The 27,870-nt window shown below is 42.9% G+C and overlaps 1 protein-coding gene across 1 annotated transcript in view; it reads left to right on the top strand.

Moving 5' to 3' along the window:
- xkr4 (XK related 4) overlaps positions 1-27,870 on the top strand; it is a 347,720-nt gene that overhangs the window by 220,856 nt on the left and 98,994 nt on the right. The window contains exon 2 of the mRNA XM_041190264.1: positions 25,665-25,864. Coding sequence (XP_041046198.1) covers positions 25,665-25,864 — 200 coding nt within the window. The remainder of the gene's footprint in view (positions 1-25,664; positions 25,865-27,870) is intronic.

The raw sequence follows: 27,870 nt of genomic DNA, 5'->3' as shown, positions 1-27,870 counted from the left end.
CTGGGGCACGTGTCATTAGTACTACAACGGGTATATTGCCAGAGTCCATAGCCTTCGCAGTATCCAGTGCCTTCAGCTGTTTCTTGATATCACATAGACTGAATCAAACTGGCTGAAGACTGGCATCTGTGATTGTGGGGACCTCAGGAGGAGGCCGAGATGGATCATCCAATCGGCAATTCTGGCTAAAGGTGGTTGCAAGTGCTTTAGCCTTGTCTTTTCTAATGAGGTGCTGGCTCCCCCATCGTGAGGATGTTTGTGGAGCCTACTCCTCCAGTTAGTGTTTAATTGTCCAACACCATTCATGACTAGACCTCAGAGCTTTGATCTAAACCATTGCATGTGAGATCATTTAGTTGTATCTATAGCTTGCTGCTTTCACTGTTTAGAACTATTGCTTATAGTTCTGTGTTGTAGCTTCACTGGGTTGGCATCTCATACTTAGGTATACCTCGTGCTGCTCATGACATTATCCTTTACATTTACAATTGAACCAGGGTTTTTCTCAGATGGAGAGAGGAATATGCTGGACCATAAGACTACGGATTGTGATGAAGTACAATTCTGGTATTGGTCACTCATACCAATACTATCATGGGCAGATGCATCTGCAACATTTGATTGGCAAGGACAAGGTCAAGTAGGCTTTCCCCTCAGGTTCGGTCTCTTACCACACCACCTGCCACAGGTCCAGCCTGGTACATACGTCCTCAGGACTTGGCTAGCTTGGTCAGTAGTGCTGTTACTGAGCCACACTTGATGATGGACATTAAAGCGCACACCCAAAGCACACTCTGTGCCCTTGCTCCCTTTACTGCCTTCTTCATGTGTTGTTCAGTTGTGTTGATCCCTTTGTTGAGGGAGGGCAGCAGATGACAACAAACAAGCATTTTCCTTGTCCATCTTTGATATTGTCCAGGAAGGAGTCTCCCATTTAAGATGGAGATGAGGAGGAATTTCTTCTCTCAGATGGTCATAGTCTTTGGAATTCGTTACCCCAGGGAACAGTGGAGGCTGGGTCATTGATTACATTCAAGGCTGAATTAGAAAGATTTTTGATATACAAGAAAGCGGGGGTTATGGGGGCAGACATGAAAGTGGTATTGAGACCGTGATCAGATTAACCAAGACCTTATTGAATGGTGAAGTAGGCTTGAAGGGCCAATGGCCTACGTCTGCTTGTATTTCTTATGCTCGTACTTAGTTTTTGTCTGTGTCTGTTTATAGGATGCTCAGGTGAATGCCTACCACCAGCATACAATTAAACAAAGTTGATCTCCAATTAACAGATTCCTGTCTCTACAAATTATATAGAGTTAATATGCACAACCAAAATTGCAATACAAATTAAATTAAATTCTCTCTCCACATTCTGTACAAAGCATTACATTGTGAGACACCTCTCCTCTGAGACATCCAACAATTTCTTTATACCTGTATTTCTTTTTGTAAAACACTCAGACAGTTGATGACTTACATCCACCCATTTAATGTTAGAGATTTTCTTTCACTCCAGCATTTGTTTCATGCCAGCAAAGTCAATCCATAACATTTGCTCACACACATTTTTTGGAGAGTGCACATTATCCCACGATGAATGATTATCTACATAACATTCAATGGATATATTGTCTTCAATAAGTTCCTTGTACAGAAACTCACTGAAAATATTTGACAATTAGAATCCCATATCCACTGCCTCCACATGAACCAATGTTTCAGCACTTTTAACATCCCCTTTTATTCTCTTACTTCCTAAGCCAAAGGACAATATTTCCAATTTTCACTGAGAAATATGAAACCAGCTGTAATAGAATATCCATCAAGAAGATTAGCGTGTGAAGCCTCACTAAAAAAAAACTAGTTTCATGTTCTTTGGTCCACCTAGGGATGGGAACTTAAGAATGCATTTCTCCAGTTTTTCTTTTCCCTTAAAAAATTATCTATTTTAGAATGTTTCATCAACTTCAATGCATCAAAACTAGCATCTGGACTAGTCTGAGTGTCCAATACATTCAATTCACCAATCAAACTTTATAATTCTTCTGTCTCTTCTTTAGATATAACATCATTTTTCTGTGATAATCTAGCACAATTAACCAGGATTAGAGTAACACTCCCTAAATAGGATTGCTGATTTGAAGTTATTCCAGACCTACTCTGCTTAATGTCTAAGCCAATACATTTAAAAGTCCCAGAAACCTGACTACCAATGTTAAATTCTATCTTATCTTACTAATAACATACTTCTCAAATTCTGCAGTACCACCCCACAAGAAATCATCAACAGGTATCATGAAGATGCCTGGAAGTTTTCCTTTATTCCTTTATAATACCAATAAAGCATTGTTGGATCTGTTTTTAGTTGAACACAACATATTTTCAGCAAAACAGATATTCAAGTTTATTGGTAGCCACCAAAATTTCACAATCACGAGGACTAATGCTTCTAGTCCAGTTCCTAGGCTGTTCTGTGTCCTCTATTTCATTGTGTGATATTTTCAAGCTACAGCCTCCAAATGCATCTTTATGTCTGTCACGACTACTACTGCGATATCTTGCATTATCAGAGGATCTTATCCAGGACAAAGCAGCCCACTTGATTTGCACCACATCCACAAACATTCACTCCCTCCACCACCAACGCACAGTAGCAGCAGTGGGTACCATCTACAAGATGCACTGCAGAAACTCACCAAGGCTCCTTCCGCATCACCTTCAAACCCCACGACCGCTACCATCTAGAAGGACAAGGGCAGCAGATTCATGGGAACACCACCACTGGAAGTTCCCCTCCAAGCCACTCACTGTCTTGACCTGGAAATACATAGCTGTTCCTTCACAGTCACTGGGTCAAAATCTTAGAACTTCCTCCCTAACAGCACTGTGGGTGTACCTAAATCACATGCACCATAGCTGTTCAAGAAGGCAGCTCACCAACCACCTTCTCAAGGGCAATTAGGGACAGGCATTAAATGCTGGCCTAGCCAGTGATGCCCACATCCCATCAATGAATAAAAGAAAATCAACATTTGACATACAAAGTGCCTCATTTTACATTTATCAGCTGCTGAATCTGAGATTTCCTAATTAATTTGAATGAATCATGAGGAATGAACTTTAACAATTTGATTGTCATGTTTGCTAAGTGCTGTCTTTCCACTATTACCTATTACAAAAGCAAAATAATGCAGATGCTGGAAATCTGAAATAAAAATAGAAAATGCTCATCAGTGGCAGCATCTGTGGAAAGAGAAACAGAGTTAATGTTTCAAGCCTGTGAGCTTTCATCAGAATTGGAGGAGGTTAGAAACATAATAAGTTTTAAGCATGTGAAAGGGGGGAGCGTGGGAAGAAGAACAAGAGGGAAAGTCTGCAAGGGTGGAGGGCCAGAGAGATTAAATGACGAAAGATTTCATGGCACAAGCCAAAAAGAAGAGATAATGAGCAAAGCAAAGAAACAAAAGATGTGAGGAGGTGTGAATGGTAGGATCTTGATTAGCTGCCATTCGAAAGCAAAGTAAAGAAAATAAGGGAGAAACAAGACAAAAAAAAACAAACCAGCAAAGAAAAACAAAATAAAATGAGTGCAGTGATTACAATCTGAAATTGTTGAATTCAGTGTTGAGCCCAGAAGGCTGTAAAGTACCCAGTCGAAGGATGAAACACTGTTCCTCAAGTTCTCTTTGAGCTTCATTGGAACACTGTAGCAAGCTGAGTACAGAAAGGTACGAGTGGGAGCAGGTGGAAAATTAAAATATCAGGCAACTGGAAACTTGGGATCACGCTTGTTGAATGAGCAAAGCTTTTCTGCAAAGCAGTTACCCAGATTGCATTTGATTTCCCCAGTGTAGAGGAAGCCACATCATGTGCAGCAAATAGAATATACTAAATTGAAAGAAGCACAAATAAATCACTTGGGGCCTTGGATGGTGAGAAGCAAGGAGTAAATGGGCAGGCATTGCATCGCCTGCACTTGCATGGAAGGGTGGCGGGTGGCGTAGGAAAGGGAAGGGGCTTTGGTGGTGACTAAGGAGTAGACCAAGGTATGGCAGAGGGAACAGTCCCTTTGGATTGCTGAAAGGAGAGGGGGTAGGGAGATGTGTTTAGTGACGGCATCATGTTGGACGTGGCAGAAATGGCAGAGAATGATCTGTTGAATGCTGGAGGGTTGGAAGGTGAGGACAAGGGAAATTCTATTGTGGTTCTGGAGGGAAAAGGAGGAGTGAGAGCAGAAGTTTATGAAATAGAACGGACACAGTTGGGGACCTCATCAATCACAATAAGGGGTCCTTGGTTGAGGAGAAAAAAAGATATATCAGAAGCACACTTGTGGAAGACTGCATATTCTAAACAAATGCAACAGGGATGGAGAAACTGGGAGAACAAATGCTTGCCTTGCCAATGATGCCCACATCTCATAAAAATAAGTGTGAAGTCTTATTTCTTCAGGTTGTGAATTGTTTCAGATTTTAGAACAATAAATTTTTTGAAATGTCTTATTTTTTCTTTTTGACTTTTTTTTCTCTCTAAGTCTAATCTTTTTTTCCCTTTCTGTATCTGATTTAGCAAAGGACCAAATGCGAGTTTTGGGCTTTTGACCATGCTCAATATCTAGGCAAGAGGTAGTCTGGCAGTCATTAATAATTATCATGTCATTAAAAGGATACTTACACTATTAATTACGAAACTTTACTTTCTGTTGCTAGCTTAATGGCCAATTAACTTGTAAATGCAGTAACCATGGAGAAATTCAACATGAAATGTCACTTTTGTAAAGCCATTGGCAGAATGCCGTAAATTGGCCAGCAACAGGATATCTCTTCCTCTCTATAAGTTCCTTGCTAATTTGCATATTAGTAACAGCGATTTCATCAGCAAAATCTAGGTGATTTTTTTTTAGTGACTGTCATTATCAAATAGGCTCCTGAAATTCTGTCATTCTATCAAGCAGTTAACGATTGGATAAGTAATGCAACATATAATGCATATTCTGCAGATATTTTCATGATGCTGTCTGCGTCAAATTTTAGAGACAAACTGACCCTGAAGATCTGAATTAATGGGTACACATTGCAGAGAACTAATAAACTGTTACCAATTCTCCATGAACTGTTGTGAAACAAACATTTTCTATCATTATTTTCTGTATGGTGTGATGGGCTTTGTGAGGGGTTCCTACAATATATCTGATGTCCAACATTTAAGATTTTCAGATTCTGGAATTAGTGCACAAACAAGAATCTGTTTTCTCCTCAGCCAAGGATTCCCCCCCCCCCCATCGTGATTGATGAGGCCCTCAACTGTGTCCATTCCATTTCACAAAGTTCGGTTCTCACTCCTTCTCTTCCTTCCCAGAACCAAAATAGAATTCACCCTGTCCTCAGGAAATAGTGGTCTGAATCCTCTTTTGCAAATCCACCCAAACTGAGTTTTGAATGAGGCAAAATCTAGCATTAAGACCTGCTGCTATTTAACCATGGTTTTCTTCTCCCCCCGCTGGGACTGCTACAGGTCTTCATTTCCCACCCACCACATGCACGCGCATGCTGGTGTTGGAATGGGTGTGGGTCCCTGCATGACCCATTTCCCAAGACTGTCATGCGAAAGGTGGTGGTAAATGTACGATAATGGCCGTAAGGTCAGGAAAAAGAAGTAGACGCCTGCAAGGCTAAGGGTTTGTTTTGAGGTTGTTCTGCCTCTTTAAATAGGCATCACCTCACTTGATGCTGAAGTGTTGTCCATTGTAGCAACACTGGGGTTTTGCAGCCAACCGTTAGCAGGCTCGCTTGTTATTAGGAATCTTACCATGAGCCTACCATGGATATGCAACAACTCAGAAAAATTGAGTGGCAGGGGAAGTGCGATTAGGGCCAGCCTACTGTTACTATGCCCCAGAGAGCAGAATATATATCCCCAACTGTAAAATAACAAATTTGTAATTATATTGTTCAAATTTCTATTATTTAAACAGCTGTCCCGTAATATAATGGAGTGCACTTTTCTACCTTTTGTCAATTAACATATTTTTTACCAAAGATAAGAAGTGTCTCATGAGTAATAAATATGAAATGAGAGTTCAGCAATGTCCGCTGTAATTATAGACGTACATAAGAAAACTACCTGGGGAAAGGACTGCTAGTTGTATTTTCATAGACTCCAGCTTGGTAGGCAGAAAGCCATGGGCAGGATTGTATGCGTCGGCGAGCGTAAAATGGCGCGTGGTGATGTCGGCGGGAACTCCCGACGTCACTGCACCCCATTTAAATTTTCAGATAAGCGGGGGTGCAGCGAAATCAGCCGCGGCCCTCCAACCTGTCAATGGCCAATTGAGGCCATTGACAGAGTTAATTAAGTAATTAAAGGACCTGTCCGTCCAACCTTAAGGTTGGCGGGCAGGCCAGGAGCCCCGGCGTGAATTAGAAAAAGCATGAAACCTCATCCACAGGCGGGCTGAGGTTTCATGTAGGTTTTAAAAATTTTAATAACATTTTTGTGAAAATTATGAACGTGTCCCAACTCATGTTAAGTAATATGTCATAAATGATCAGCTGTCCTTTTTTACTAACAGGCAGTTTGATGTTCATTCTTGATCATGCACAACTTAGAATTATCAGAAAGCAAAGCATGATTTTCTTTAAAAAATTAAAAAAATAAAGTTCAGGATTGAGATCATCAGGTTTTAAGTTACATTGTCACATGAGGGGACATGTTAGGGAAATGTTATTTTTCTATTTTTAGGTTTTTTACATTTAGATCCAATCTCCCTGAGGCTGCACTTTGACTCAGTGAGATGTGTGTGCTCTTTCATGCACTTGCGCGAAAGAGCGCACTCTTGATTTTGGGATTCCGCCCCCCTCCCGCACAGGAAGCACATAGCACTTCTGTGCAGATGTCACGTTGGGCGGGCCTTAATCAGCCCTCCCATGTAAAATGGCGCCGCGCCCCTGATCAGAGGCACTGATCAGGGGCGCCCGTTCTTCAATTTCCCCCCCGACGTATATGGAGAATTCTGCACCATTTTCTGCTTTTGATGTGGTTTCAGCCTTCTTGGGTAAAGAATGATCCTAGCTGCTCAATAATTGAGAGGAACCCCATAAACTGGATCATTTAAATTGTTTCATTGACAGTAAAAGAAGCTATTACTCATATTCTCATCCCTAAATGGGCACTTCTTGTTTGAAAATAGCTGCATAAGTATTAATTAAGCAGGCTCTATTCTGAGATAAGCTCCAGCATAATGAAAATATGCCATTTGTGCAATATGGTTATTCTAGAATGGGAGGAATGGGAATGCTGCAATATATCCGTGAAATATTATGGTACAACAATAAATCCCCTCCAAGTCAATTCAAACCTCTCATGACTTTGACCCCGGAATGTACAATGTGCCCAACATCTGGGCTTCCTTTTCCTTTCTGCCTACATCATTTCCTTTCTACCTCTCACACCCAGAAGTTGTGCCATAGGTTAGCAGGCCATAAAAAAAGCGAACCAAGCATTAGGTTTTATTGCTCGAGGAATAGAACTAAAAAATAGGAAAGCTTTGCTAAACTTGTTTCGAACCTTATTAGACCACACTTTGAGTACTGCATGTAGCCTGGTCATCATATTATAAAAAGAATATAGAAGTACTGGAGAGGGTGCAGAGAAGATTTGTAAGGATGATACCAGAAATCCGGAAAAGGATTTACAGGCTAGGTAGATCTCTTTATTGAAAGGAGAAAGCTGAGGGGTAATTTAATAGAGGTATTTCAAATGAGGAAGGATTTTGATAGAGCGAATACAGAGAGAATGGCCAGAATTTTACACTCCACTGGGATGGGTTGGTAGGTGGGGGTGAGGGGAAGGGGGAGCAGGGTGTAAAATTTGGTGCTATGGTAATGGCATTGTGTCCGTCGCCTAACTGCCCATCCCCACGTCCATGGATATGTTACCCAAAGTGGGGGAGGCATTGGGCAGCCCACTCACCATGGACGAATTAATAATAACTTAAGAACCTCCTCCCACCATTGCTGACATTTTACTTGTGACAGAGTGGCCCAGGCCGAGTGTCCAGGCTGCCCAGTTAAAGCTGGTCAGCCTTGTGGCTGGGCCAAGAGTAGTTGTTTTTGGTCAGGCACCCTGTGTCAGTGGGGTCCCCTAAGGTATTTCTACCCCCTTCCCTCCTGCCCTGTTGAGCCCAGCACCTCATGCCCCTTACTGGGGCCTATGAGCCTGGCCCCAGTGAGACCACAGATGTAACTGGAATTTAAGGCACCATGCTGCTTGTCTTTCGGGACTACCTGTGGAACAAGAGCTGACAGTCATTTGATTTGCCAGCAGGTCTCTGAATCCAATGGGGGCAGTGGGCCCACCTCAAGCCAATCAAAGGCCTGACAGCCATTAAATGGCTACGTGGACCCGTCCCCAGTGTAAAATTCAGCCTAAAGTTTCCTCCTGTGGGAAGGAACATAACTAGAGTCCACCAATATAAGGTGGTTGCAAAAAAATACAATAATGAATTCTGAAGAAACTTTTCTATCCAAAGAGTAGTAAGAATGTGGAACTCGCTGCCATAGGGAGTGGTTGAAGCAAATGGTTCAGATGCATTTAAGGGTAAACTAGACAAGCATATGAGGGAGAAGACAATAGATGGTTATGATGGTAGATTTAGTTGAGAGAAGATGAAAGGAAACTCGAATAGAGCATAAACACCAACATGAACTGGTTGGCCAAATGGCCTATTTCTGTGCCATACATCCTAAGTAATTCTGTATAATCCTATGTATTATCTGATGGTTAGAATGAATGGAGTTGACACAGGTAGGACTTATTGAAACTCCCGTTTTACTTCAAAAGGTTCTCCAAATCTACTGTAGATGTGACAGACATAATCAGGAAACAGTTCCAGAGTTATCCCAGATAGTTGCCGACAGCAACCAGTCAGTTGTTTTAAAGTTTAAATTGCCAGTAGTCACATTGTTTAGGACAGGTTTCATGGGTCAATTCCCCACTTCAAGCAGGGTGCAACCTTTATAAAAAATGTCAGAGACGGTTACAGCGTTATAGCCCCAATTCCTCAACCTAACTTCCCAAGAGTGCAACTTCTCCCGGCCAGTACGCGATTGCAGAATCGCCCTATAGAGTTAAACGTACATAATAACTGTACAACTTCATAATTACTGAATCCTTAGGGTTAAAGGGGTTGGAGAAAGACATTTGTCACATAGTGAACTTTCACCAGAAGAAGCTTTTTCAATCTTTAATCTTTAGGGGGCAAAATTTTAATGAGAAAACTTGTCCATTTGGAGCATATAATAGAAATATAGGCACAAGTCTAATAATCAAAAGTCATGTGCTGTGCTTTCTCTCAATTTCTCATTGAATAAGGCTTCTGATTGGCACGATGAAATGGAAAATTACCACTTTAAATACATCTAACTACATGTTTGTCTTCTGGTTAAAAATTGGGTTTTATAATAAATACAAAGTGTGCTAAAGCAGGGCGGTGATGATTCTGCAGTGATTAGGGTGCAGAGGTGTTGCCTTAGGGTACTGAATGGCAAGCATACAAGTGTCTGACGCAATGTGTTGGAGTCCAGTCATTGTTATCACAGGAACAGCAGGTATGGATTGTGACACTGAGGGAATGTAATCTAATGTAGTTGCCACTTTTTGACAGAATACAAGTTCCAGTAATAAATGGATTACTGGATAAGGCAACATCTTCAGCTGCAAAAATACAGTGCCAGAGTCAGCTTCTTTAAGCATGTTTTCCATGCTGCGCTTGAAACGCTCCAAGAGAAACACTGACTGGTCGTAAACTTGAAAGTCATTGCTTTTGGTATTGAAGTGCAGTTAGTTGGTTTGTGATTTGTTGTGAAACAAATGTTGAAATCTCATTTTTTGGGCTCCTTTCAAAATTCTGTACAGAATTAAAAAAACCTACTTGCTGAGGCATCAAACCATTAATTATTTGCTTAATCCAACTTCCTTCCCTGTTGTTTCCTCCTCTCCTGAGTCATGCTGAGGAGGATGCATTCATAGATGCTGGCAGTTGTCTGCTACATTTTGAAAGCAACCATTCTTTATGTATAAGCCTAGAAATGAAATGCTGGCAAGTTATTCAGCTGTGCAACACTTCATAGCACAATCTAACCACATCCACATCCAACAGGAGTCACTGGATAGAAACCAGGAGCAAGAAACCTGGCTGAGTTTACCCCTGCTTAAACAAGAGTACTAAGACCTATGGAAGCACCCCCTGGAAGAGAGCTGCCAGCTCAGCAGAGTGAGAAACAAATTCAGCATTTTTTAGCCACAAGCTCAATAGTTTTGTGTATTTCCCCAGTAAACCAAAGATCAAAACTTTAATTGCTTTAAGCATAACATGATCATAATGAACCTGGGTGGAAATAAACTCTACATATGGTGAATAACGGTTTAAATTAATACCTGGTGCTGTGAAATCACATTTCTCTTAATAGGAAAAAGTAAGCATTTAGTTTAGCAACAAGGAGCAACAGAGTATGAATCGCAGCATCTGCTTAATCTCTGGTTGCGCAGAATGGGCAGGGTTTTCCCAGACCAGTGGAAGTGGGTATGGGAGAATGCAGGGTGGAAAAGTTCCCAAAAAAGATGTTAGGTTGGGATTCCAATGAGATACTGCTCTCTTTCAGCTTTTCCTGGAGTGGTTTGCAAGTCCAGTCAAGACTTGTGTGGGTCTGGCAGAAAACAAACTGGGGTACTTAAAAAGGTGACTAAGAGCCTTCTCGGGCATGGACTTCCTCTTTCCCAACAGCACACAGGTCTGCACCTCACCAGGGATGGAGAAGGTGAGTGCACAACAGGATCTCATTACGAGAGTGAAACTGACCTGATATAAACAATATAAAGGGTGAAAGCCACAGTGAAAGGCTTGTACGGACAGAAGTAGTTCATTCAGCCTAAATTCACTTATTTTGTTGGAGACAGCAACTTTGTACAACTTATTGCAAGTACCTTGGACACCTCAGAGGGTAATCTGACTGTACAGCCTGAGAGACTTCCCTGTGCCATGGGGTCTACATATTCTGAAGCTAGTTGGACCTCTGAGAGAAGATGCAGCTTCCTCCAACTCAGCAGCCACCTCGACAGGAGCAGCAACTCCAGCAGCAATAGCAGCTGCCTTCTCAACAGCTATGCGCAGCTGCATGAAACAGATAGGATGGACACAGGGCTGCACCTTGATGGAGGCATAATCCCAGGGTCTATTTGCCAAGGGTCAGCTTCTTCATCCTCTCTGAGCAGCAGTGTCTTAGAAGACTCCGGCTTTTGTAAGCATCTGCAGCCTTTCGGAAGGAAGCCACCATTTAGAGGAACAGGTGGCCATGCATTGCCTGTGGCTGTCAGGTGAGCACAGCCCTACATTTTTCACATCCAGCTCCTTCCAGGCATTGCTGCTGACATCTGTACAACCTCACAGTCTGCAGCAGACAACCATATCTGCCCAGTCACTGATGCCTTGTTTGTAAGGGCTTCCATGAGACGGAGGAGGCCAGTCAAACTCAGAGGGCTGTCAGCTTTGCTTCCCTCGCAGGATTTCCACAGGTCCAGGGGGTTGCATACTGCACCCGGGTGGCAATCAAGAGACTAGGCATTTTTGTTAATCAAAAGGGCTTCCATTCCCCTTAACATGGAGCTGCTGCGTGACCACTACAAGAGGTTAATGTAAGTGTGTTTAAAGTATCCAGGGAGCTGCTATGGCTCCTCCATCCTATGGCACTTTCTTTTCTCCACCAGACAGCTTCAGGTGGCTGTTGGGGGACAAGGGGTATCCACTCAAGAGCTGGCTGATGATCCCAATGAGGGACACCACCACAAGGCACAAGAGAGGTACAACTGGAGACATATCACCACCAGGACCACGACTGAGCAAACCATTGGTTTGCTGAAAATGCGGTTCCACTGCATTGACAGATCTGGCAGCAAGTTTCAACACACCACAAAAGGGGTCTCCTGGATTGTAGTGGTCTGCTGCACTCTTCACAGAATAACTCTGCAGAGAAGACTGGAGCTCATGCCAGAGAAAGGTGGAGAGCTCCCAGCATCCTCAGAGGAAGAAGAGCATCCTGACGGCCTCCCGGATGCTGATTTTCCTGCCAGGGAAGCCTGCAACGGCCTCATCCAGGCATTGAAAGCTTCCCAACACGGTTGCTCTGCAAATCCCTCCCACCACTCACACCACACCACCAAATCTCCTCCCTACAAACATCAACCACCCATCATGTTGACAGCCTTAACTCCTCATCAAAGTGGCTCATATCGTTCACCTGAATGAAACTGACCAGGATCAATGGAGGATCCAACAAAGTAGAGGCCATGAGCAGTTCACAAAACACTCATTCTTTCATTCAAGTAAAGAACATCAGTGGAACATTAACAATGTAATAAGCAGCAGGTAATTCCCTTTGTGTTACTAAACCTTTTTCTCAGACATTTTCTATTACTTCTACAAGGTGCTATCCCAGTGGCTTCAGCAGAGCAAGAGGCAGGCTGCTCATTTCCCTGTTCTGTCTGTCATATGAGATGCCATGGTGGCCATTCTCTGCATTTTGGAGTTTGTGAGGGCCATGCCTAAGACAGCCTACCTGCATCTTTGCATGGGTAAACTCGGTCATCAGGGAAGGATGCAGCATGTGTGGTTCCATCGGGGCTGGGAGCGCAGAGGGCAAGGGCCATTAAGTATTTTTTATTCATTTATGGGATGTGGGTGTCGCTGGCTAGGCCAGCATTTTGTGCCCATCCCTAATTTCCCTTAAGAAGCTGGTGGTGAGCTGTCTTCTTGATCTGCTACAGTCCATGCAGAAGCGCTTCAAGAAGAGCCCCCTGCCATGTGCCCTTTCTTCATCTTCTCTCTCAGGGACGACCTGCACTTCCCAATTAACCAAGATCAGGAGAGCCACTTGGCTGCATGTCACTGTGGCATTCAGCCAGCAAGGTGATGCTTTAATTGATGCTATGCAAACTGGCAGCCATAATATACAGGCCAATGGTGTGGGCCAGCATGTGCTTGATAGTCTGACTTTCCATGAAGTTGACCACTCTTTCAATGGAGGTATTCATCAGCACAAGGGTGCGCACTGCCTCTGGAAATTTTCACACATTTCCCATTGCCCCCCACAAGTACCCATTTAGTGTATGAGCCCTGAGCAGAGCACTGCTATCCCTATCTCCTACACTTGCTCCTGCTCCCATATTGATTAGGAACCAAAAAGGAGATTTACACATAGAGGCAAAGGGCTTGGCTGCAGTATTAAATGATTAATTTTCATCTGTCTTTAGCAAGGAATAAGATGCCGCCCAGGTGAAGGTGAAAGAAGAGGTAGTTCAGGCACTTGAAGGGTTTAAAATTAATAAGGAGGAGATATTGAATAGGCTCTCTGTACTTAAATTCGATAAGGCACCTAGAGCAGATGAGATGCATCCAAGGATACTGAAGGAAGTAAGAGTGAAAATTGCTGAGGGGGCATAGTTTTCTAACCTTCCTTAGACTCAGGGGTGGTGCCAGAGGACTGGAAAATTGCAAATGTTATGGCCTTATTCAAAAAGGGTGTAAACATACAGTCAGCAACTACAGGCCAGTCAGCCTAACCTTGCTGGTGGGGAAGCTTTTAGAGACAATAATTTGGGACAAAATTAATAGTCACTTGGGCAAATGTGGGGTAATTAAGGAAAGCCAGTGCAGATTTGTTGAGGGCAAATCCTATTTGACTAACTTGCTTGAGTTTTTTCATGAGGTAACAGAGAGGGTTTAGGAGGGTAATGCTGTTAATGTGGACTTCCTAAAGGCATTTGATAAAGTGACACATAACAGACTTGTCAGAAAATTTAGAGCTCATGGAATAAAAAGGACAGTAGCAACATGGATATTAAATTGGCTGAGTGACAGGAAACAAGAGTAATGGTGAACAGTTGTTTTTCAGACTGGAGGAAGATTTACAGTGGAGTTCCCCAGGGATCAGTGTTAGGACCCCTGTTATTCCTGATATATATTAATGACCTAGACCTTGGCACACAGGGCATAATTTCAAAATTTGTGGATGATTCAAAACTTGGAAGTGTGAACCATGAGGAAGACAGCATAGAGCTTCAAAAGAACATACATAGGTTGGTGGAATGAGCAGACAAGTGGGAGATGAAATTAAATGCAGAGAAGTGTGAAATGATACATTTTGGTAGACAGAACGCTGAGAGACAATATAAAATAAAGGGTGTGTAGGAGCAAAGGGACCTGGATGTATTTGTGCATAAATCATTGAAGGTGGCTGGACAGGTTAAGAGCGCAGTTACTAAGGCATACAACATCCTGGGCTCTATTAATAATGGCATAGAGTATAAAAGCAAGGAAGTTATATAAAACCTGTATAAAACACAGGTTCGGCCTCAACTGTAGTATTACATCAATTCTGGGCACCAAAGTTCAGGCAGGATGTGAAAGCATTGAGAGAGTGCAGAAAATATTCACAAGAATGGTCCCAGAGATGAGGAACTTCAGGAGCATTTAATGCCAGGAGTATTACAGGTAAAACCGATGAGTTAAGGGTGAGGATTGACACGTGGAATTGTGATATAGTAGCCATCACTGAGATGTGGTTGAGGGAGGGGCAGGATTGGCAGCTCAACATTCCGGGATATAGAATCTTCAGGTGAGACAGGGGAGGGGGTAAAAGAGGAGGAGGCATTACATTATTAGTGAAGGAGTCAGTTACTGCAGTAAGGAGAGATGATATCTTGGAGGGGGCATCGAATGAAGCTTTGTGGGTAAAGCTTAGGAATAAAAAAAGGGACAGCCACATTGTTGGGTGTTTATTATAGACCCCCAGATAATTAGCAGGAAATTGCGGAGCAGATATGTGCACAATTTGCAGAGGTGTTTAAGAACAATAACAATAGGATAATTATATTAGGTGATTTCAACTTTCCCAACAATTGGGATAGACATAGTATTAAGGGCTTGGATGCAGTAGATTTCTTGAAATTTGCACAGGAGAACTTTTTAGGTCAATATGTAGAGGGTCCAACAAGGGACGGCGCAGTGCTGGACCTAATTCTGGGGAATGAAACCGGACAGGTGGCTGAGGTGGTGGTGGGGGAGCATTTTAGTGATAGCGACCATAACATGGTACAGTTTAAGTTTGTTATGGACAAAGAAATGGATAAGTTGCAAAAAAATGTTTTGGATTGGGGGAAAGTAGATTTAAGTAAAATAAGGCAGGATCTGGTCAGGGTAGACTGGGAACAGCTACTTGTGAGGAAATCTACAGAGGAGCAGTGGGGGAGCGTACAGACTCAACATGTTCTCTCTAGGGTGATAGGAAGGAATAACAGGCCCAGAGAACCACGGATGACCAGAGATATTCAGATTACGAAGAGAAGGAAAAGAGAGGCTTTTAGCAGGTACAAGGGAAGCAAATCAGTGGAGGCATTAGTGGAGTACAGAAAGTGCAGGGTGGAACTTAAGAAAGCAGTTAGGAGAGCAAAGAGGGGATATGAGAAAGCTCTGGCTGGTAAAAGTAGGGAAAATCCCAAGATATTCTATAAGTATATCAATGGGAAGAGGATGACCAGGGAAAGAGTAGGGCCCATAAGGGACCAAAGGGGCAATCTATGGGTGGAGCCAGAAGACATCGCAAAAGTATTGAATGAATACTTCACACACATCTTCACCCAAGAGAATGAGGGTGAAGGTATCGAACTCGGGGAGAGAGACTGTGAGGTTCTTAAGCAAATTGATATAGGGAGTGACAAGGTATTGGAGGTGTTGGCAGGCTTAAAAGTGGACAAATCTCCAGGTCAGGATGATTTGTTGTCCCAGACTGCTGAGGGAGCAAGGGAGGAGATTACAGGGGCTCTGATCCAAATTTTTAATTCCTCTCTGGCCACGGGGGAGGTGCTAGAGGACTAGAGAACAGCTAATTTGGTTCCGCTATTTAAGAAGAGTGGTAGAAATAAGCCAGGGAACTACAGGCCAGTGAGTCTCACGTCAATGGTAGGGAAACTATTGGAGAAAATTCTGAAGGAGAGAATCTATCTCCACTTGGAGAGGCAAGGTTTGATCAGGGATAGTCAGCTTGGCTTTGTCAGAGGGAGGTCATGCCTAACAAATTTGATTGAATTTTTTGAGGAAGTGACCAGGTATGTAGATGAGGGTAGTGCAGTTGATGTAGTTTATATGGATTTCAGCAAAATCTTTGACAAGGTCCCACATGGGAGACTTACAAAGAAGGCAAATGCACATGGGATATAGGGTAATTTGATAAGGTGGATTCTGAATTGGCTTAAAAGTGGACAAATCTCCAGGAGACAGAGGGTGGTGACAGAAGGATGCTTTAGTGACCGGGAGCCAGTGTCCAGTGGCATACCACAGGGATCTGTGCTTGGTCCCCTATTATTTATCATTTATATAAATGACATAGATGACTATGTGGGGGTTAGGATTAGTAAGTTTGCGGATGGCACAAAGATTGTCTGGGTGGTTAACAGTGAGGTTGAGTGTCTTGGGCTACAGGAAGATATAGATGGGATGGTCAAATGGGCAGATAAGTGGCAGATGGAACTTAACCCTGAAAAGTGTGATGTGATACACTTTGGAAGGAGTAATGAATGGCATGACCCCAGGAAGTTCTGAGGGACAAAGGGACCTTGGCGTGTGTGTCCATAGATCTCTGAAGGCAGAGGGGCATGTTAGTGGGGTGGTGAAAAAGGCATATGGGACACTTGCCTTTATCAATCGAGGCATAGATTACAAAAGTAGGATGGTCATGTTGGAATTGTTTAGAACCTTGGTAAGGCCACAACTGGAGTACTGTGTGCAGTTCTGGTCGCCACATTTTATAGGAAGGATGTGATTGCATTGGAGCAGGTGCAGAAGAGATTCACCAGGATGTTACCTGGGATGAAACATTTAAGTTATGAAAAGAGGTTGGATAGACTTGGGTTGTTTTTGTTGGAGCAGAGAAGACTGAGGGGTGAGCTGATCGAGGTGTACAAGATTATGAGGGGCATGGACAAGGTGGATAGGGAGCAGCTGTTCTCCTTATTAGTTGAAGGGTCAGTCACAAGGGGACATAAGTTCAAGGTGAGGGGCAGGAGGTTTAGGGGGGATGTGAGGAAAAACCTTTTTACCCAGAGGGTGGTGATGGTCTGGAATGCGCTGCCTGGAAGGATGGTGGAGGCGGGTTACCTCACATCCTTTAAAAAGTACCTGGATGAGCGCTTGGCACATCATAACATTCAAGGTTATGGGCCAAGTGCTGGTAAATGGGATTAGGTAGGTAGGTCAGGTGTCTCTCACATGTCGATGCAGACTCAACAGGCCGAAGGGCCTCTTCTGCACTCTGTGATTCTGTGATTCCGTGATACATAGAAAGGTTGGCGAAGTTGGGCTGTTCTACTTGAAGAAGAGAAGGCTGAGAGAAGATTTGATGGAATTGTTCAAAATCATGAGGGGTCTGGGCAGAATAGTTGGGGAGAAAATGTTCCCATTGATGGAAGGCTTTCAAAAGGAAACTAGATCATTATTTGAAAAGGAAAATTTTGCAGTGTTTTGGGGAAAATGTAAGGCAGTGGCAGTAGGTAAATTGATCCTTCAGAGAGCCAGCACAGACATGAGGGGCCTCCTTCTGTGCTGTAACCATTCTATGATTGTGCTTGATATGCTCCTCATCATGTGCCACCCTAGCTATCTGAGATACTGGACCTACAGAAGTATGTGTATCTCAACTGTGCACAGTGCACATGAGTCACCTGGCAATGCATCCCCTGAATGCTGTTCCTCCTCTGAGGACTCCACAGGTTCATCCCTCATCTCCTCTGCAGCACCACCCCTGTATTTGCAGGAGATGAAAGACATGAGTTGGTGCTGAAACGAGGTGAAACCAGATTCCAAGTTAGCATAGTGCAGATCATGACATTTAATGTATTGTGACATCGATTCAATATCAGTGCAAGTCAAGTGGCAGGTGGCAGCGTGATGTCCAATGTTGTCAGTAGGTCTCCGGACCACACTCATCTATCGATCGGCAACGGTCTGTTTAGGTGTCACCCTGCCGATCTCCGGTGCTTCTCCTCCATTGTGGTCAGGGTGGCCATAGCTGCATCTCCAACCATAGTTCTCTGCTTCTATGTGGAGTTGTGGGCACTCTACTCCTACAATGAGAAAAGGCTGAGAGTTTGGAGTGTGGGGAATTAACTGATTGCTGAGGATAGAGGTGAATATTGAGAAGGGTGACTGTGAGAGATGGACTGAAAGGGAAATAGGGTGAGGGTGAGTATTGCCTGTTGAGATGGAAATTTGAGGAGGAGCCTGGAGAGAAAGGAAGGCCTGTGACAACAAGGTGTGTTGGTCAGAGGAATGTTGCACAGGGGATTTGCTAGGGAGCTGAGAGTTGCAGGACACTCACCTTGCTGGACTCATGAGGTCAGTGAACCTTTATCAACACTGGATCCATATAATGGGCACCGTCAACTACTGACAGCCTCAGCAACTTGCAGCCAGGCCTGCTCGGTGAGGTTGGCTGACCTCCTCCTGTCGACCTCAGAGTGGAAGACTTCTCTCCATTCCTTCACTTCATCAAACCCCACCTCAAAGGATGAGTCCGTGATCAGGAGGACAGTCTTTCCATGTCTTCCGTCCATACTTCTGGTCTTTGTTCCTTCACACTGGATTGTATGCTGCAATCAATGCTGCCTATGTTTGTCCTGCCAGGCTCCCTGGAAATGGAGATCCTTCATCACTGCTTTAGGAGCACCACACTGCACGCACATCCTGATTAGTCAGGATCCTGGAGGTGGGCTGATGAATACCTTGCTCTAGGAAAAAGTAACCACAAGATGCCCAAATCAGTGGGCAGAATTTTTAGGTCGGCGTGTGGGTGACTGCCCAACCCAATTGGACGCAAAATCACGTGAGATATTTCGGTCAGTGGGCACACGCAAGTGTCGGAAGCGCACCCACCAACAATTAAGAAGACAATTAAAGTTGTTAAAGTTCCAACTGCCCCCAATTTTTCATTGTCTTTCCAATCTTATGGTTGGCAGAAGGGCAGGCTTTGTATCTTTGATGAAACCTCATCCAAGGGCAGGATGAGGTTTCCATCATTAAATGAAAGAAAGATAAATATCTATGGACAGAATTTTTAACATGTAGATGTTCAGATAACTGATTGTGGTGCTTGGACTTTTTTTTTACTGATTTTGAAATTTTTATTTAATTGTTTTCAAGTATTCAGCCCCCTGAGGCAGCTCTCTGCCTTTAGGGTGCTTTCATTCACCGCTTGCCTATGCTTATGTCACCGCCCTGCCTTTTTCCTGCCCCCACCCTGGCAATGCTGAGCATTTCAATGTGGGCTTCATGCTGGCTGGCCGTTAATTAGGCAGCCAGTGTGAAATCGCGGTCAGGGGCTGATCGTGGGTGGCGGTCCATTCCCCAGCCGATCCCAGACCCGTCAATTGCGTCTGCCCGCTGACCTAAAAGTTCTGCCCAGTGAGATGCATTCCTGACCTTAAAATGATCCTGCCATACCAGCAAGAATTAAGGTGAAAAGATTCCACCCAGCAATTCTCCAAATTATTTTGAAAGATATATTTTAATGCAGCTGCAGCAAAGGCACATGCGCAACAAGATAAACACATGAGGGAAAAGGGGATGGGAAGGTGTATTGCGGTTCAATGAAGAAGGCTGGGAGGAGGCTTGTGTGGAGCATGAACACAGGCATGGACCTGTGGAGTCAAAATGGCCTGTTCCTGTGCTGTAAATACAACAGAACTATGTAACCTCAGGATTACTATCAGTTTTAAATCATTCTCATTCAGAAGTATGTTATGACCAGGTGAGAAGGAGTGAATTGACTTCCCTCTATTCAGGCTCCTCATTTGGTCACAACAAAGGTTTAAGTTTCCTTTTCATAAGGATATACCTTTTCCAATGTATTTAACTACTTAAGCAAAGAGCAATAAGGAGACAATCAAACACGGTTTTCTTGAGTTAAATAAAGAGCAAATTTGTTAATCACTAAACCCTAGAAAAAAAAATAAAAACATGACATCACACACACAAGTATCAGAAATAAGGGAAGTTAGAGTCCAATAAAAACAGTTAAAAGAATATACAGTTAAGTGCCCTTTGCCTGACCTGGAGGCATAGATTGTTAAACTTTGCAGCCGATTTGGAATAGTTGGTTTCATGGAAGAGGTCAGATGTAGAAGATGTTGAAATTATTACGAGATCTTGGTTCATTGGTAGATTTCTAGTAAAGTTGACTTCCAAACCAGTTAATATACTTGTTCCGAAAGAGAGAAAGGGAGAGAGTGCAGCTTTTCAGCCTGTTTCCTCTGCTGAAAACTTTCTTGACACTCCCTGTGTCATTTGCAATCTCTCTGTGGTGGCTGCAGACTGGACTGTTATACTTCACCCATTGTGTATTTCCAAGGGGCTTTGAGTCGGTCTGTCTGTGGCAGCCATTGTTGCAATATCCAGCACTTTGCATCGTAATGTCTCTTCCTTAGACAGTGAGGGTTTCCATTGGTCTCAGAATGTTTGTTTGTTTTTCACCTTCGAGTTGGAAGGTGGCCTTGCATTTTTAAATAGTTTGTTCTGTCTCATTTCAATTTGCAAAATTTCCGGTCAGTTAAAGTTGAAAAATCAGAAATAAAGGGATATACCTGAGCAACATAGAATAACAAGGAAATAAAATGTGAAAACTGCTCACATACAACCTATGCCAGCAAAATTGAAGTAGAACAACCCCAATAGATAAGACAGTTAAAAGTAATTTTAATTAAAGGCATTCCTCATTGGATGAAAGACGTCAGTACCTGGGCATGGATTGGTACTCCATACTTAACATCCAGTATCAACAATGAGCAAATCAGGTTTACAATAGCACCAAGTGGAGCACCATTGCCGCTACTCTAACACCATGCTTCAAACTCAGCCTTAGAACACAAATAACTTGTATTTATATAGAACCTTTAACAAAGTAAAACCTCCCAGGATGCTTCACAGGAACATCTCAAACAAAATGAGATGACATAAGAAGATATTAGGGCAGGTAACCTAAAGCTTGTCAAAGGGGTAGATTTTAAGGAGCAATGTAGAGGAGGAAAGAGAGGTAGAAAGACCAAAAGAATTAGGGAGGGAATTCCACAGCTTAGGCCTAGGCAGCTGAAGACACAGCTGCCTATGGTGCAGAGATTAAAATTGGAGATTCTCAAGAGACCGGAATTGACAGAGCCCTAGTATCTCAAAGGGGTTGTAGGGCTGGAAGGGATTGCTGAGATAGGGAGGGGTGAGGCATGGAGAGATTTGTAAACAAGTTTGAGAATGTTATAATTGAAGCATTGCTTAACTGGGAGCCTGCACAGGGTTGATGAGTGAACAAGACTTAGTGTGAGTTGGAAATGGGCAGCAGAGTTTCGGATGAGCTCAAGTTTATGGCAGTTAGAAAGTGGGAGGCTGATTAGCTCTGTGTTGGAATAGTCAAGTCTATAGGCTACAAAGGCATGGATGAGTTTTTTTTATTCTTTCACATTATGTGGCTGGCTAGGCCAACATTTGTTGCCCATCCTAATTGCCCTTAAGAAGGTAGTGGTGAGCCATCTTCCTGAACCACTCCAGTCCATGTGGTGTAGGTACACCCACAGTGCTGTTAGGGAGAAATTCCAGGACTTTGCCCCAGTAATAATGAAGGAACAATGATATTGTTCCAAGTCAGGATGGTGTGTGGCCTAGAGGGGAACTTGCAGATGGTGTATTTTTTTTCAACAGCAGAGGAGCTGAGGCAGGCTGACGCGGGCCATATTATGGAGCTGATCTGAGTGGTGGTTTGGATATGTGGTCAGAGCTCATCTTGAGCTTAAATATGACATCAAGGTTGTGCATGGTTCAGCTTCAGCCAATTGCCATGGAGAAGGATGGTGTCAGTGCCTAGGGAACTGAAGACAATGGCTTTGGTCTTCCCAACATTTAGAACAACATCCCGTACTAAACCAGGCCATTTCAGAGGGCACGTAATAGTCAACCACATTGCTGTGGGTCTGGAGCCACATGTAGGCCAGACCAGGTAAGGATGATAGATTTCCTTCCCTAAAGGACATTAGTGAACCAGATGGGTTCTTACAACAATCAACAATGGTTTCATGGTCATCATCAGACTTTTAGTTCCAGATTTTTATTGAATTCAAATTCCACCATCTGATATGGCACGATTCGAATCCAGGTCCCCAGAGCATTACTCTGCATCTCCAGATTACTAGTTCAGCGACAATACCATTATGCCATTGCCTCCCCCTAAGGGCAGTGCCCTTGGCCTAACCATCTGCAGCTGCTTCATCAATGACCTTCCTTTCATCATAAGGTCAGAAGTGGGGATGTTCGCTGATGATTGCACAATGTTCATCACCATTCGCAACTCCTCAGATACTGAAGCAGTCCATGTCCAAATGCAGCAAGATCTGGACAATATTTAGTCTTAGGTTGGCAAGTGGCAAGTCACATTCACACCACACAAGTGTCAGGCAATGATCATCTCCAACAAGAGAGAATCCAAACATTGCCCCTTGATGTTCAATGGCATTCCCCCCACTATCAACATCCTGAGGATTACCATTGACAAGAAACTGAACTGGATGAGCCATATAAATACTGCTGCTACAAGAGCAGGTCAGAGGCTAGGAATCGTGCGATGAGTAACCCACCTCCTGACTCCCCAAAGCCTGTCCACCATCTACAAGGCACAAGTCAGGAGTCTGACGGAATACTCCTCACTTGCCTGGATGAGTACATGCTCAAGAAGCTTGACACCATCCAGGACAAAGCAACCCGCTTGATTGGCACCACAGATACAAACATTCACTCCCCCCACCACCGACGCACAATAGCAGCAGGTGTGTATCATCTACAAAATGCACTGCAGGAATGCACAAAGGCTCCTTCGACAGCACCTTCTAAACCCATGACCACTACAATTTAGAAGGACAAGGGCAACGGATAGATGGGAACACCACCACCTGGAAGTTCCCTTCCAAGTCACTCACCGCTCTGACTTGGAAATATATTGCCATTCCTTCACTGTCGCTGGGTTAAAATCCTGGAACCCCTTTCCTAACAGACCGTGGGTCTACCTACACCACATGGACTGCAGCATTTCAAGAAGGCAGCTCACCACCACCTTCTCAAGGGCAAATAGGGATGGGCAATAAATGCTGGCCCAGCCAGCGAAGCCCACAACCATGAATGAATAAAAACAGACTTGCATCCTTTCTGACAGAAATTAATGCCATTCAATGCTGAGTTGGGAAAATTAGTGTGAATTACAGTTGTGAACACCAATCGGATTGAGAATGCCCAAAGCTAATACACATATGTATGAATTCTATATATTAGCTTATCTGTCCACAGCTCCACACAAATGGGAGCACATATCAGGGATTCAGGTGCTGAGATTAGCACTAAATTTCTCCAGAACCAGGCATTAAAGTGGACGAACCTGCAATGCACTATCTGGCAGCTATTTTCTTTTGTTCAGATTGATAAGGTTACTTGGAAGAGGAGTAATGATCAGAAAGCCAGTAGAACTCCTTTTAAAACACTTTTTAGGCCTTTTATACTGATCAGCATTTGAATCAGACCACTACTGTAATCCTGAATATGCTTATTTAGACATGGAAGACTTCCTGCATCTAGAGACACACGAAGCAGACAAAGTACATGATTACATCTGTTTTCTGTGGTTTGTTTTTCTTGGGAAAGGTCGCTATCCTGAAGCTATAGCTTGAGGATAGCCATTAACCTCAGTGGATTACCAGGTATTAAATGCGCAATTTATAGTGATATAACGTATTAAATATCTAACAAAATGTGTCGCAGTGGGAGGACCACAGTTCAAGCCTATGGCTGTCTTGAAACTAATTACACTCAAAAATGTTAGCTAATTTTATTATTTAATGTTCAACTATCTCCCTTATTGCTTTTTTACTGAAAGCTATATCTTATATAAAGAAGTACTTATATTTATATAGTATCTTACTATAATCAAAACATTTCAAAGCATTTTGCAGAATGAGTAATTTTTGAGTGCAGTAATTGTTGTTTTAGAGCTGGAGTACAACCCCAGAGCCATTCACAGTCCTGTAGCACCTTGCACAATGTCCCCATTTCTGATGTGGGCACCTGGATAGTGAACAGGCTGTTTGATGCCAAAGATCTCACAATGAGCCTAAGATTTGTGCAGTTGTGCCTATTTTCCAACATGGGGACACATTTATTTTTTTCTGCTCCCTAGATTGAGATTGGTGAACTGAGCAAAAGATTCTGGACCTGTCTGGTATGTGTTCCTGAAAATTGCTGCATACCCATTGAATCACTGGAGTGCTCTTTATTTATTTTTAATTACTAAAGGGTTTCCCAAGACAATACGTACGATAAGTTGGAAAATGATAAGGGATGGAGCATTATATCATGTAATGCACAAAATATGAACTCGCTGTGAAGATGCAACAGTGTGAAATTAGCCTGTCTCTGGAAGGCCAAAAGGTCTGATGACTGTAAATAGATAGCTCATTGACTCCCGTGTCCCTCGCACAGAGCCAGAATCCCTGTTCTCCCATCTGCATGCCACCTGGAATAAAAGGAAGATTTCACTGTCAAGCCAGTGCCCTCTACCTATTCCTGCACCACTTATTTCCCCTGTTCCTCCACTACCGCTTGGCACAATAGTGCCGTCCTCCAAGGAAGATGACACGGGTACCAGGAATGTAGCTCGGAGTGCTGAACAACACAAACTCATTCGCAGGGGATAGCACTTTAAGATAAATACAAAAATTACTGACATTTAAATTACAGCTCTTAGCAGGCATTGATTTAAAAATGTACCTTTCTTCATAGGAAACTGTCCACATGAAAATCCTGCTCCTATTACCTGACAAATTCTAAGTCTTTCAGGCTTTTTCTTGAGGTTTCTAGTTGATCTATGGCAGAATCCCAAATTGCAAGTTCCCCATGACTTTTTGACTCACATGCTCCCTGCAGTTAATAATCCTGCCCATAGCGACAAACCCACTCTGTGTTTCAACTGTCAGTTGCAGCTTGAATATGTGCCCATTTGGAATCTGAGAGCTGTAAGATTGTGTGAGAGACTCAGCAGTAAATAGGCAACAATTTCCTTAGGTTATGCCATTTTCTTCTGCATCTGTTTTAAAGTCTTGCTGGTGAAGCACACAGTATTGACCCCCTGCATCTTCTGCCAGGCATGCTACTCTGCTGTCCTGTAGGGAGAAGACCCTGGAGTGGAAACAAGGAAACTACTTTCCCACCCACCTCATGCAGCAGCCTATTATCTTTGCCAACTATCAAAAAGGTTGTTTAGTTGCTGCACTCCAATTCCTGCTTCTGCATCTATTTTGGCTGTCACTGGTTTTTGACCAGCAACTTTTGTATACCATAAAATATTTGAAAAAACAAAAAATAAACTTGAATGCTTTCAGTCTCTTTGCTTCTTTGCTGTACAGCCTTAATCAGCTGCATCTTTTTAAATTTCAGCCGCCCACCCACAACTCCATACGCACACACATATATGAAGTTGCATTTTAGATTGTTGTCTAATTTGTACCATAATGATTTTTAACTTTCTCTTTCTCTCAAGGTACTTGCGCACTATATACCTTGGCATTCGAAGCCGTCGGAGTGGGGAGCTAGACCGCTGGCGTTTTTACTGGAAGATGGTGTATGAGTATGCGGATGTAAGTATGTTACATCTGCTGGCGACGTTTTTGGAAAGTGCTCCACAGCTTGTGCTGCAGCTGTGCATCGTTATTCAGAGCCATCGCTTAGAGGCACTCCAAGGTAAGGAATGATCCATTTACAGAAGACCAGTAATTAAAACCTGAGTTTTGCCATGATTGTGGTATATAAAATTATGTCATAATTACAACACAGAAATAGGCCTTTTGATCCAATCAGTTCATGGTGGTGTTTATCCTTCATGTGAGCAGTAATGCTAAGCCCACATGCTCACTCTGTTCTATTATATCGCTTTATTTCCCTTTCCTGCAACCATATCTAACCCATCCTTAAATATTGACATGTACCTGGAATTTCCTCAGAGCTGTTCCCACTCCCCAGCCGGTCTGGTGGAAACCTAATTTATGTTTATAAATGGGTTTTCCGCCACATTCCTGTTAAAGTTATGGGGGCAGAACAAGGTCAACTCCAAGGAAATTTCCTGCCATGGATCTCTGCTTCAATCACTAACTCTGGTCATGTATTCCATAGCCTTGTGTAAATGACACGTTGGGGTTCTGAAGTGTATCAATGGAAGCCTTTTAATCTACTCATGTTTGCTGAAGAACAGCAAAAATGGTAAAAGCTGCCCTTACTGGAATTTTACATGTCAATTACCTTTATCAGGAATGTTGCTGTCCTCTTTACAAAGTCCCAATCAGTCTGACAGAGTATCCATTCCATATCAAAATAAACATCTGTTCTTCACACGCTAAGTACAATGTAACCGAGTAAAAACAATTCACTTTTGGCGGGGGAGGGTGAGTCAAAGATATTTTTCAATGTTGTATAGCAGTTATTCTCCATGCAGAAACCAACAAAATTATCTGGACTTTTAACAATGCTTTCACCTGGTTGATTGAGACTAAACACCAAAAGTTGTTAATGGCTGTGTTCTCCTGCTGTTCACCTTGATCAGCCCCTCTTCTGGAGAGCACCAGTACTTTTGCTGCAAAAGTGAAAATGTAACAAGATGTTGCAGTTTATTTGAAATAAAAAAGCTCCAAAATTCTGCACTTGTAACCTGGGAGGAGATTTTCTTTGAACAGTAAAACTACAATTGTGATCTTTATGGCTTGTATTGCAATAATGCACAGGGGAAATCTAACCCCCACCACCTCTCCTGGCATTTTGGCAACTGGGAAATATGGCCAGTGTCACTTGCTCTTTGTGCTGTTTCTGTATTGTGACTGCAGTGTGCAGCTAGTGGTGATGTAATCATCAGAAAGAAGCTGAGCAGCTAAAAATAGCACAGTACCAGCACATTTCATCTTCAAGTGCAAATGCTCAGCTTTGAAAGCAAATGCTTGGTCTTGATCCAACTCAATCAAACCAATGCTGTTGGGGTCACTTCAGATTTCTGACCTAGATCTTCAGTTGCACCCACTGTGTGATTACAGATAATTGTTTCCTCCATCCTAAGGGTTTATAAATATTGATATTAGGGACAAATACTTGGTCCTTTTGCCTGAAAGGCTGCAAATGAAAGCAGTTTAAATTCAATAGTGAGTAATTTTAAAATCATAAATCACAAACTACAAGCGTATGGCTTGAATGAGAAATTAGACTGGAACATGTATTATTATAGCAGATCAAGGTGTAGCTGTTTCTGAAATGATAGTGATGTATTTTTCGAAAGACATCGAACACATGGTTGACGGCCATTAAGAATGAGAGCAGTTTTGAGTTTTGTCCCTGCTTAAAGGTCATTTTAGATCTTTTGAAAGGTCCTTTTGGAAAGAGGAAATAGGCAGATGATGTCTAAGAAACATTGCAATGCGCTTCAGTTACTTACAACAAACAGTTGGGGTGGAGATCATCTCGTATAAGAGATATGTATCCTAAGAGGCAAATCATGGCCCATGTGATCTCCTAGAATAGTTTCTGTCAATTTAAGAGGCTGGAAAGGAATTTTTCTTCCCCTGAGTTTTTATTACATGGTTTTCAGGTGACTTAAGGATGCTGATCACAACTAAGTGGGATTGGCTGGATGGACTAGTTGGTCTCTTCCTGCCTGCCATTTTTGGACATTCAGATTAGTTCGGGCCTCTGATTTACTAGGCCAGTAA

This window comes from Carcharodon carcharias, chromosome 6, assembly GCF_017639515.1.
Source record: "Carcharodon carcharias isolate sCarCar2 chromosome 6, sCarCar2.pri, whole genome shotgun sequence".
NCBI classification, from domain to species: domain Eukaryota; kingdom Metazoa; phylum Chordata; class Chondrichthyes; order Lamniformes; family Lamnidae; genus Carcharodon; species Carcharodon carcharias.
Note: the sequence above shows the minus strand (reverse complement) of the source record. Positions and strands in the feature narration are given on the sequence as shown.